Source organism: Vigna unguiculata, chromosome 8, assembly GCF_004118075.2.
Source record: "Vigna unguiculata cultivar IT97K-499-35 chromosome 8, ASM411807v1, whole genome shotgun sequence".
NCBI classification, from domain to species: Eukaryota; Viridiplantae; Streptophyta; class Magnoliopsida; order Fabales; family Fabaceae; genus Vigna; species Vigna unguiculata.
In genome coordinates, this window is record NC_040286.1 from 34564855 (window position 1) to 34578061 (window position 13207).

Sequence of the window (13207 nt, forward strand, 5' to 3'; positions counted from 1 at the left end):
TATATCCTGACGCTCCCAGTAACCATTAAGACTCAAGTAGAGTATGATGGATTACGTCGGGGGAGTAGCAGGAGGTCCTGGTCTATGAATCCGATCCATCATAGAGGTGATGGGATTTACCTTGAGAGTGGTTGGGTGAATACCCCTTGTGCCTAAAACTCTGCAGAGTTTAGGAACCATCTCAAGTGCAAGTCACCAAGAGCTCCAATGCCACTTACATAATCCGGATATCGAGTCTAGAATGGTGTGTGGTGTTATAGTTGGGGTTAATTGGATGATTTTTGATAGACTGTGTAATGAATCCTGTTTTTTGCTTTAGCATAAAATAAATTGTATGGTTTACTCTTCATTCAAGTTAGCTTACCCTTCTAGTTTTTATGGCGTGTTCTGTGTGTCTTCTACTTTCGCAATGATCGTCTCGATTGGATGGCGTGAGCAGATAAACGTACAGGTGAGGATACACCCTCCGGGACGTGAGATGATTTCATTAGACGTACCAGTAGCATATGTGGCCTTTTCTTTCTTTTGCTTAGCTGATCGGGTATTTTGTAATCCCTTTAGTCGTGTATGGACTGTATAGGTTGATCAGTGTATGTATGGTTATTTTGAGGATGACTGTATTATATTATACTGGCCTACATCATCATCTGCTTCTGAATTATTAAAAATTAAATGTTTTGTTTAATAGTTTAAAAACTATGAAAACGGGATGTTGCAATATTTTTCATTCATATTTTAGGATTCAATAAATATAAGTTTGTTTAATATATTTTTAGTATTTTTATATTCAGTATTTAATGAATGGAAAATTTTGATTTTGATATTAATTTTATTATTTCTAACATAATCGTATTAAGCTTTGGAGGTATGTTTTCATGAAATATTATAAAATTCACGTGAATATTGTTGATTAAAAATAATAGAATAATTAATATAATAAATATTTCCTATTTTTTAAATATTGGGGAGATTTTGTTTAAAGTATCATATTCAGATTAATTTGGGAGAAGCATTCTTTTTACCAAACTTGTAATCATGCTGATGAAGATAAGATTAAATAATTGCAGTTGTTAGTTGTCATTTTGTATTAGAAAGTCTTTAGTACTTTTGATGGTGGTAGGACTTGGAAATTTCAAACATAATGCTTTCAATCTCTAATTGATTTGTATAATACAAATAAAATTAAGTATTATTAATTGTTTTTTATAATTTTAAAATAGCCGAGCTTGTTATATATAGATTAAACTTTGGGGATTGCTTGCATACAAATTCCATAATGGGTTGGGTTTTGCTGTCATACTTTTTTATGTTCCATTGTTTGGTTCCTTCTTATAATTGTTTGTTGTGCAACCCTGATGATAAATCTGCCTTGTTACAATTTAAAGACTCAGTTGTTGTCATCTCTTCACCTTTTGATCCTGAATCTGATCCTTGTTCTTCATATTCTTCGAAGACCAAATCTTGGAACAACGTTACAGATTGTTGCGGGTGGGATGGAATCACGTGCGACTCCAAGTCAGGTCACGTGATTGGCCTCGACCTTTCTTGCAGTCTTCTTAGAGGTGAGCTGCTGGGTTCCAATAGTTCTATTTTTAAGTTAAGGCAGCTTCAACAACTCAACCTTGATTATAATGATTTTTTTGGATCTCCAATACATTCTGCAATTGGTGACCTTGTTCACCTCAGGCTTCTAAGTATATCTGGTCTTAATATTAGTGGTGATGTTCCCTCCACTATCTCTCACTTGTCAAAATTACTACTTCTTGATATCTCTAGCATGGACTGGATACTTGGTTTTTCCTCCAAAATTAGACTTGGTGATTACACATGGAACAGACTCATTCACAACGCAACTAATGTAAGACAGATTTTTATACATGGAGTGAACATGTCTTGTGTGGGAGAGAGGTCTTTGTCATTGTTGACCAATCTATCATCCTCTCTGATTTCTCTCTATCTCACGAACACCCAAATCCAAGGAAAACTGTCCACTGACATCCTCCGCTTACCCAGTCTCCAAGAAATAGATCTGTCATTGAATGAAAACTTAAGAGGTGAACTTCCAAACTCCAACTGGACTACTCCGCTAACATCATTGTCTCTCTTTGGAACTGCTTTCTCAGGACACATTCCTAATTCCATAACCCACTTGAAGTCTCTTTACTCACTACAACTCTGGGGTTGCTATTTTGATGGATTTCTTCCACCATCGTTGTTTAATCTTACTCAACTTGATGTCTTAGATTTCTCAGATAATAAATTAGTTGGTCCCATTCCAACCCAAATTACCAAACTCCCTAAATTATTATACCTATATTTGAGTGGTAACATGTTAAATGGATCAATTCCTTTTTGGTGTTATTCTTTTCCTTCTTTGTGGTCCTTGGATCTTAGTCACAATCAACTCACAGGGTCAATTGGTGAATTCTCCGCTAATTCTTTGGAATCTTTATCTCTCTCTAACAACAATTTGCAAGGTAATTTTCCGACTTCAATATTTCAACTCCAAAATCTTAGTACTTTGGATTTGTCATCAATGAACTTGAGTGGTGTCATGGACTTTCACCAATTTTCAAAGCTTAAAGTTCTAAATGAATTGGACCTTTCTCACAATATTTTTCTTTTTGTAAACTTCGAAAATAATTTTGACTGCATCTTACCCAACCTTGAATACTTATATTTATCTTCAAGTAATGTAAATAGTTTCCCAAAATTCTTAGCACCACTGCAAAACCTGCGTCTTTTAGATCTCTCTCATAACAGAATTCGAGGAAGCATTCCCAAATGGTTTCATGAGAACCTCTTGCGCTCCTGGAAGAACATTAGTTCCATTGATCTCAGTTTCAACAAATTGCAGGGAGATCTTCCGATTCCACCTAATGGCACTAAAATCTTTTTAGTCTCAAATAACGAGTTGAGTGGGGAAATTCCTTCATCAATGTGCAACACAAGCACCCTTTCTATACTTAACATGGCTCACAACAATTTGACAGGACTTATTCCACAATGTTTGGGAACATTTCCTTATCTTTGGGCGTTGGATTTGCAAGAGAACAACCTTTACGGAAGCCTACCTCTTAACTTTTCCAAAGGAAATGCATTTGGGACTATAAAGTTGAATGGAAATCACTTGCAGGGACCGGTACCGCGATCTTTCACTCACTGTACAACACTCGAAGTTTTGGACCTTGGAAACAATAACATTGAGGATACGTTTCCGTATTGGTTAGAAACTTTGCCAAATTTACAGGTACTCAGTTTACGCTCAAATAAATTTCATGGTATCATCACTTCTTTAGGCACCAAACTTCCATTTCCTAGGTTGAGGATTTTTGACATCTCTAATAACTATTTTACCGGACTCTTGCCAACATCATACATCCATAACTTTCAAGGAATGATGGATGCGAGTGACAACCAAACTGGTTTGAAATATTTGGGTAATGATACTTCATATAATGATTCAATAGTGATTGTGATGAAAGGGTATGAAATTGAGCTCAAGAGGATATTGACTGTTTTTACAACCATTGATTTATCAAATAATATGTTTGAAGGAGAAGTTCCCAAAGTCATTGGAGAATTGCATTCTCTCAAAGGGCTTAACCTTTCACACAATAGAATCACTGGTACCATTCCATTGTCACTGGGTAATTTGAGCAATTTGGAGTGGTTAGACCTCTCATGGAACCAATTGAAGGGTGAGATTCCCATGGTTTTGAAAAATTTGAATTTTCTGGCTGTCTTGAACCTTTCACAAAACCAGTTTGAGGGAGTGATACCTACAGGTGGACAATTTAACACATTTGAAAATGATTCCTATGCTGGAAATCCAAAGTTGTGTGGAATCCCTTTGTCAAAACAATGCAAAGAAGATAACAAGAGACTATCACATTCAGCACTTGATGAACAAGTACCAGGATTTGGGTGGAAAGTTGTCGTAGTGGGGTATGCATGTGGGATGATCTTTGGAATAATATTGGGTTATAGTGTACTGATCGCTGGAAAACCCCAATGGCTTGCTAGACTTGTTGAAGCTGTGTATTTGATGTGAAATCGATCACAACAAACAACACAAAGTATAATATCCCTATTTTTAATAAACTGTATTATTTATTTTAAATAAAACAATTAGAAAATCTTATGGTTTTACTAATGTTTAATATTTTATCTAAATGTAGTTTAAACAAAAAAAAATATATTTTATCATAATGTAGTTTTTACTTAATAAAAATAACAATAAGAACAAAACAAAACAAATAAAAAAATATATATATATATATATATAAATATTAGGTAAAAATATTTTAATTAAATAAGTATGTGAAAAAAATAATAATAATAAAGAATCTTCTAAAAGAAAAAAAATTAGAAAAGGAAAAGAAAAATAAAAACAAAGAAAAGAAAAGAAATAAAAGAAAAAGAAAGAAGATAAGGAGATTTAAAGGAGTTTTATCTAAATACATGGAAGATAAGAATAATTAGAAGTGATAACCTTACATTTAATGCATACATTCATTACTTGGCAAGATGACACATACATGGCTTGTAAATGGATGAAAGAAATGGATGATGAAAGAAAAATGACCTAAGATTACATCATCCACATGGATTACTTTGGAAAGTTTTGGATTACCTTTCATTAATGAAAGGAATCTTATCCTAACCTATAAATACATGGAAGAAATGAAGAAAGAGTGAAAGTGAGTTACGTAAGAAAGTAAGAAAATGAGAAAGTGAGAAAGAAAGGAAGGAAAGAAAGAAAGAAAGGAGAGAAAGAAAGAAAAATAGAGAAAGAGAAAATAGAGAGAGAAAGTTTAGAGCAAATATTCAAAAAGATCTTGGTCTTCTAGAAGTATTACTAGTGTGTCCCTCCAACTAATCAGGTAAGGGGGAGTGAGGTTAAGTTCTTTTTATATTAATCTTGATAAACTCATGGGTTTTATATTAATCTTTTATTTATTTTGACTCATCTATTATTCTATTTACTTTCATTTAACTTATTTGTATTTATTATCCTCTTAAATTTATTTTATTTAATCTTCAATTATACTGGTCCTATTTATTTTATTTTATTTATCTCCAGTTATGCACTGGTCCTGTTTATTTATTTTATTTAATTTATCTCCAGTTATGCACTGGTCCTGTTTATTTATTTTATTTTATTTATCTCCAGCTATGCACTGGTCCTGTTTATTTATTTTATTTAATTTATCTCCAGTTATGCACTGGTCCTGTTTATTTATTTTATTTAATTTATCTCCAGTTATGCACTGGTCCTGTTTATTTATTTTATTTTATTTATCTCCAGTTATGCACTGGTCATGTTTATTTATTTTATTTAATTTATCTCCAGTTATGCACTGGTCCTGTTTATTTATTTTATTTAATTTATCTCCAGTTATGCACTGGTCCTGTTTATTTATTTTATTTAATTTATCTCCAGCACTGGTCCTGTTTATTTATTATTTATTTAATTTAATTTATCTCCAGTTATGCACTGGTCGTGTTTATTTATTTTATTTTATTTATCTCTAGTTATACACTGATCCTATTTATTATTTTATTTAATTTATCACTGGTCCTGTTTATTTATTTTATTTAATTTATCTCCAGTTATGCACTGGTCCTGTTTATTTATTTTATTTAATTTATCTCCAGTTATGCACTGGTCATGTTTATTTATTTTATTTAATTTATCTCCAGTTATGCACTGGTCCTGTTTATTTATTTTATTTAATTTATCTCCAGTTACGCATTGGTCCTATTTATTTATCTCCAGTTACGCACTGGTCCTATTTATTTATTTATTTTATTTTATTTATATCCAGTTATGCACTGGTTCTGTTTATTTATTTTATTCTATTTATCTCCAGGTATGCACTGGTCCCGTTTAATTTATATTTTTTTTATTATATTTATTTATAATGTTATAATCCTTATCTAATTATTTATTTAAAGTTCTTGCTTTGATTCTTATTTTATCATTATAATTAGAAAATAAAAATAAATGTGAAGTGAAAGTAAATATTATTTTATTCAGTGAGTTTGGATAGAAGAAAATTGCATGGACATTTTATCGTTGTTTTATATTCTTTGTGTATAGTTTATACAATGACATGATAGTTATCACATTTTATGACTTTTGAAAATATCCAAGAGTATGTCAGTTAAGTAAAAGTTAAGTCTGGTTTCAATAAGTTGATATTAAACCAGTGTCAGAGTGTTTGTATTTGGGAAGTCACAGTTTGGTACACTGCGGGATGAAAGACAGGGACCATGGTGGGGTCTAAGGAAGTTTTACCAAGTAGGTAAATATGTGAATAGTTCAGAATAGCGCACTAGACCAGATAATAAATTAGTTGGTCCCATTCCAACCCAAATTACCAAACTCCCTAAATTATTATACCTATATTTGAGTGGTAACATGTTAAATGGATCAATTACTTTTTGGTGTTATTCTTTTCCTTCTTTGTTGTCCTTGGATCTTAGTCACAATCAACTCACAGGGTCAATTGGTGAATTCTCCGCTAATTCTTTGGAATTTTTATCTCTCTCTAACAACAATTTGCAAGGTAATTTTCCGACTTCAATATTTCAACTCCAAAATCTTACTTATCTGAGTTTGTCATCAACAAACTTGAGTGGTACTGTAGACTTTCACCAATTTGTAAACTTCGAAAATCATTTTGACTGCATCTTACCCAACCTTGAATACTTATATTTATCTTCAAGTAATGTAATTAGTTTCCCAAAATTCTTAGCAACACTGCAAAACCTGCGTGTTTTAGATCTTTCTCATAACAAAATTCGAGGAAGTATTCCCAAATGGTTTCAGGAGAACCTCTTGCGCTCCTGGAAGAACATGAGTTCCATTGATCTCAGTTTCAACAAATTGCAAGGAGATCTTCCGATTCCACCTAATGGCACTAAATTCTTTTTAGTCTCAAATAACGAGTTGAGTGGGGAAATTCCTTCAGCAATGTGCGACACAAGCACCCTTTCTATACTTAACCTGGCTCACAACAATTTGACAGGACTTATTCCACAATGCTTGGGAACATTTTCTTCTCTTTGGGCGTTGGATTTGCAAAACAACAACCTTTACGGAAGCCTACCTCTTAACTTTTCCAAAGGAAATGCATTTCGGACTATAAAGTTGAATGGAAATCACTTGCAGGGACCGGTACCACGATCTTTGACTCACTGTACAACACTCGAAGTTTTGGACCTTGGAAACAATAACATTGAGGATACGTTTCCGTATTGGTTAGAAACTTTGCCAAATTTACAGGTACTCAGTTTACGCTCAAATAAATTTCATGGTGTCATCACTTTTTTAGGCACCAAACTTCTATTTCCTAAGTTGAGGATTTTTGACATTTCCAATAACTATTTCACCGGACTCTTGCCAACATCATACATCCATAACTTTCGAGGAATGATGGATGCTAGTGACAACCAAACTGGTTTGAAATATTTGGGTAATAATACTTCATATGATTCAGTAGTGATTGTGATGAAAGGGAATGAAATTGAGCTCAAGAGGATATTGACGATTTTCACAACCATTGATTTATCAAATAATATGTTTGAAGGGGAAGTTCCAAAAGTCATTGGAGAGTTGCATTCTCTCATAGGGCTTAACCTTTCCCACAATAGAATCACTGGTACCATTCCAATGTCACTGGGTAATTTAAGCAATTTGGAATGGTTGGACCTCTCATGGAACCATTTGAAGGGTGAGATTCCCATGGCATTGACAAATTTGAATTTTCTGGCGGTCTTGAATCTTTCAGGGAACCAATTTGAGGGAATGATACCTACAGGTGGACAATTTAACACATTCGAAAATTATTCCTATGCTGAAAATCCATTGTTGTGTGGAATCCCTTTGTCAAAACCATGCAAAGAAGATAACAAAAGGCTATCGCATTCAGCACTTGATGAAAAAGTACCAGGATTTGGGTGGAAAGTTGTCGTAGTGGGGTATGCATGTGGGATGATCTTTGGAATAATATTGGGTTATAGTGTACTCTTCGCTGGAAAACCCCAATGGCTTGCTAGACTTGTTGAAGTTGTGTATTTGATGTGAAATTGATCACAACAAACAACAAAAAGCACGTCACATCATTTGAGAAGGAATTACTTTAATAAAGTTTTTGTTTTATGTGTGTTCAATTTTTTATCGGTATCTATTTTGTTTTTCTTATTTTGTGAAAATTGTTTGTGTGGAATAAAAACTTCATCTTTTAATACCATCATTGATTTATTCAGTTGTGGAAATGCATTATGGAAAATTCACGCGTTCAAACTATAATAATCACAAAAGCAGCAATTTATTAGTGATGAAGAATTATGTTGTTCTTTTTAAAGATTATTGAATATGGTGTGAGTTGATTAAGAAAGCTAAGCGAAATCTCCACTGGACATTAAGATAGCAAGAAGCCATGGCAACCTTGAAGATGAGTGGATGTGAGAAGCACGCTACTACAAGGCTAGGCTAGAAGCCATGGCAACCTTGAAGATGAGTGGATGTGTGCCGCCACTTGCTATGCAAGATAAAGCTTACAAGTTTCACTCCCAAGGGAGGAAACTCTCACAAATGGTTGAGACACAAGAGTGTTTTTACTTCAAAATGTTCAACCCTTTTACATGTCTAGGAGCACCCCTTATATAGAAGAGTTTAGGGGCCTCTAAGCAAATAAAAGATACCTAAGGATGTCTCTACAAAAACCTAACCCTAGCTTCTAGAAACTAGGTCAAATAAGGTTACAAAAATGAGAGACAAAAGAGCCAACTATGGTGTGTGGAAGGCTAATTTCGTTCTAGCACAAAAGGAGACAAAGAATGTGTCTCATATGTCTCCAAAAAGTGGCCAAAGTGTGCTAAAAACAAAGGAGACCAAAGGTACATAGGTACACTTGTTTTATGCCTTTTACTTTATGCTTTATGCCTTTGCTTTACTCTCTCATCCACATCATTTATGCTCCCCAATCATCATGCGCCACCTAGCATTGCTTTCTTATTCCTAATTAACCTACAAAGCAAATAAACATAGATTAGCATGTTAGCTTAAGTCAAGTCAACTATAGTCAACAAGTCAAACCAAGTCAAAGGTCAACAAGTCAACTAAAGTTGATTCAACTAAGTTAACTTGGGGAATCAAAAATAACAAACACAAATGAAAGGGATGAAGGATTAGTGAACTTCCTTTCTAAACATGCTTAGTCTTCTTAAGCATGTGCCTTCATCCTTGGTTGGGGTCAATTCTTCATCATCCTCCCCTTCTTGGAGAGAATTTGACCACAAATTCTTTAAGCCTTTGTAGATGGAGTTTGACTTGATTTGGGGAAGGTTTTGCACCTCCCTTTTATGAGCTCTTGTTCCATCTTTTCTAAGGGTACTACCCCTAGCTTTGGTTAGGCCATCCCTCTTTTCTAGACCACTCTTCTTCTCATGCTTGCGCATTGGGTCTTCCTTTTGAGCCTTGCAAGAGAAGAAAGAATGGTGATGTCCATCTTGCTTTGGAAATCTTTTTTAGAGGCAAGTAACACTTTGGAGGTAACTTGCTCTTTTTCTTTTTCATCTTTTCTCTTATCTTTCACTTTATTTTGGTCCTCATTTGCTTGATTGGGTGAGAGAGGTAGGAGTGTGAACTTCTTGCCTTGGAAGGAGAAAGTATAGGTGTTAGCATGACCATCATAAAAGACTTTTCTATCAAATTGGCATGGCCTACCTAACAAAATATGAGTTTCTTCCATAGGCACAACATCACATAACACCTCATCTTTAAAATTTCCAATTGAAAAGTTAATGAGGACTTGTTGAGTTACTTTAATGTCTTCTTCCTTAAGCCATGATAGCTTGTAGGGCTTGGCATGAGGGATAGTTTTCAAGCCAAGCTTGTCCACAACCCTTGTGCTAGCCACATTTATACCACTTCCATTATCTATGAGGAGGGGACATAGTTTGTCATTGATATGGCACCTTGAATGAAAAATGTTTTGTCTTTGAGAAGGGTCAAGTTCCTTGGAAACTTGTCTTAGTTGGTGCCTTATCATTAACAATCCACCTTCAAGGGGTTTAATCCTTTCATTTGAAGAAGAAGTGTGGGAAGAAGTACTTTTGGGGAAAGGGGGAGAAGAATGTTCACTCTTTACTTCTCTTTTAAGGTTTAAGGTCATGGTTCTTTTGGTAGGACAATTTGAAGCTATGTGCCCATATCCTAAACACTTAAAACATTTTATAGAACTTATCCTTATACCTTGAGAAGAATGAGGAGTTTCATTAGAAGGCCTAGATGAATTAGTCCTAGGAGGTGGGTCTTGGGAACTCTTGAGTGGTAATTTATCATGTTTTCTTTCTTTATCTTTCCAAGTACTAGAATAGTAGTCATTGTATGAACCACTCCTCTTGGCCTCTTTTTTCTTTTGCAATTGAGTTTCAACTTTGATGGCCAAATGTAAAACTTTGTCAAGAGAGGAGTACTCATATAACTCTATTAAATCTTGTATGTCCCTCCTTAACCCACTCACAAATCTAGCTACCTTTTCCTCTTCACTTTCAAATTGGAGTCTTACTTTTAGAAGCATGAACTCCATTAACTTGTAATATTCATCCACACACATGGACCCTTGTTGAAGCCTTTGGAGCTTTAAAAGAGTCTCCCTCCTATAGTAGGAAGGAACAAATCTAGCACGCATCAAATTTTTAAGGTCCCTCCAAGAAGTCGCGAGTGACTCTTGGTTAATATATTCCATACATAATTGATGCCACCAAGTCATGGCATAATCCTCAAACTCTAAGACTACCAAATCTACTTGCTTTTGATGACTAACTACATGAATGGTAAAAATTTGGTCCACTTTTTGTTCCCACTCAATGTAGATGTTTGGGTCATTTTCTCCTTTGAACTTAGGAATCTTTGGGGTTTGCTTCTCTTGTGATGGTTTGTGCCTAGAATGTCCTCTTTTCCTAGTCTCTCTTTCTTGCTCCTTAGCTTCAAGCCTTTGAATGTGCTCTTGGATTCTTAGGTCACTTTGCTCTTTGTCCTTTCTCAATTGTTCAAAGGCCTCCTTCCTAGACAACTCCAAATCCCGAAGCAATCTCATCAATGTATTATTTTTGTTTGGTGTAGGTGTATTTGATGAACTTGCCATGATTCCTACAACAAAAACACTCAAATCCGAGACAAAATAAATGGATTAGGGGTTAGACAACATGAAAATCGAGACCAAATCCAACCCAAAATGTAACCCAAGTGTTTAGATCACACTCCCAAAGTAACAAGGCAAGGCTAGCACTCAAAATCCACCAAAGGAGTGAAGCAAACACTTTTAAAAACTTGTCCAAAACCTTTCAAATGCAAGACAAGTGATTCGGCCACAACACCCCCAAGAGTTTCAAGAAAAGAAAACTACTAAGACAAAACAAAGAACACCTAGTGACAAGCAAGAAAAGCACAAAAACAAGAAAAGCTAAACTCTAAGGAAAGAAAAATATTTGTGACAAAACTTTGAACAACACTAACACAAGAAAAGCAAATTTTTAAGACTCTATGGAAAGTACTTGACAAGCATCTTCAAGTCTTAAATCATGCATGCACCAAGAAAGATCATAACCAAGTTAAAGCATGGAACTAATTAGCCAATATCACTCAATTCTCAAGTATGAAAACTAGTAGCATAACACCTAGTGAAAAACACACTTTTAGTTCACCAAGGAGCAAGGTTGCTCTCGGTTTTTAGGCAAAAATTGGTGCAAATTTTTCTTCTTTCACAACTAGTTTCATAAAATGGTGAGAAAGAGTTTTAGGTGGCTTGGACACTTAGTTCCTCAAGTTTTAGGCCAAAATCAATTTCATGGGGCATACATCAAGCAAGACATAAAGTGAAAGCAAGATTCAAATACTTGGAAAAACAAGAATAAGAAAACTTCAAGCTAACATATGACATATGACTTAAGCAAAAGTTAGGCACATTTAAAGACTCAAACATGTAGCTATCATGCATTTAAACTTTTGGAAATGAAGGTCAATGATTAAGCACACAAAGACATGTTATCCAACAACATTTAGGAGTAAGAAGACTAACAAAAACAGTAGCCAAAAGTGCCCAACATAACCTGAAAAACGTTGATTCGCGGTGATCTCGGCAACTCTGACCTTTGCTCACTATTTCAATCATAACTCTCTCCACAGAACTCCAAATGCATTGGTTCTTTTTTTGTTAAAAACTAGACTAATAGAGCTTTCTTTGGACATCAAGAACGTAATTTTTGGACCACTGAGCAGGTGCAGTTTAATCTTTTAAAATCGTGAACAGTTTCTGCCAGCATTGTTTTTATGTGGACCATTCAAAGATAGCTACACAAGACAAGGTTAGAACATGAAAACACTATATTCAAGGACAACCAAAGCTCTAGATACCAAATGATGAAGGATTACGTTGTTCCTTTTTAAGATTATTGAATATGGTGTGAGTTGATTAAGAAAGCTAAGCGAAATCCCCATTGGACATTAAGATAGCAAACTATCTAGATGTGAAGGTTCCTTTCACAAAGCTCAAGAGAAGAAGATGATGGATTGATTCAAAATGAAAAGGAAATGGAAAGAACATAAACCATATAAAACCAAGAACAATTAAAGGAAGAAGAAAACATAAAATGGAAAGGAAAGAAATGGTAAAAATGTGAGAAGCACGCCACTACAAGGCTAGGCTAGAAGCCATGGCAATCTTAAAGATGAGTGGATGTGTGCCGCCACTTGCTATGCAAGATAAGGCTTACAAGTTTCACTCCCAAGGGAGGAAACTCTCACAAATGGTTGAGACACAAGAGTGTTTTTACTTCAAAATGTTCAACCCTTTTACATGTTTAGGAGCACCCCTTATATAGAAGAGTTTAGGGGCCTCTAAGCAAATAAAAGATACCTAAGGATGTCTCTACAAAAACCTAACCCTAGCTTCTAGAAACTAGGTCAAATAAGGTTACAAAAATGAGAGACAAAAGAGCCAACTATGGTGTGTGTAAGGCTAATTTCGTTCTAGCACAAAAGGAGACAAAAAATGTGTCTCATGTCTCCAAAAAGTGGCCAAAGTGTGCTAAAAACAAAGGAGACCAAAGGTATATAGGTACACTTATTTTATGCCTTTTACTTTATGCTTTATGTCTTTGCTTTACTCTCTCATCCACATCATTTATGCTC

At 34.7% G+C, this 13207-nt stretch overlaps 1 protein-coding gene across 1 annotated transcript; it reads left to right on the top strand.

Moving 5' to 3' along the window:
- Window positions 1–1263: 1263 nt before the first annotated feature.
- Window positions 1264–8261, top strand: LOC114195151 (receptor-like protein 7). The gene is given in 3 exon segments (XM_028085541.1): window positions 1264–4050; window positions 6346–8077; window positions 8080–8261. Coding segments are annotated over 3 exon segments (4581 nt in total). The 5' UTR covers window positions 1264–1276; the 3' UTR covers window positions 8155–8261.
- Window positions 8262–13207: the final 4946 nt, after the last annotated feature.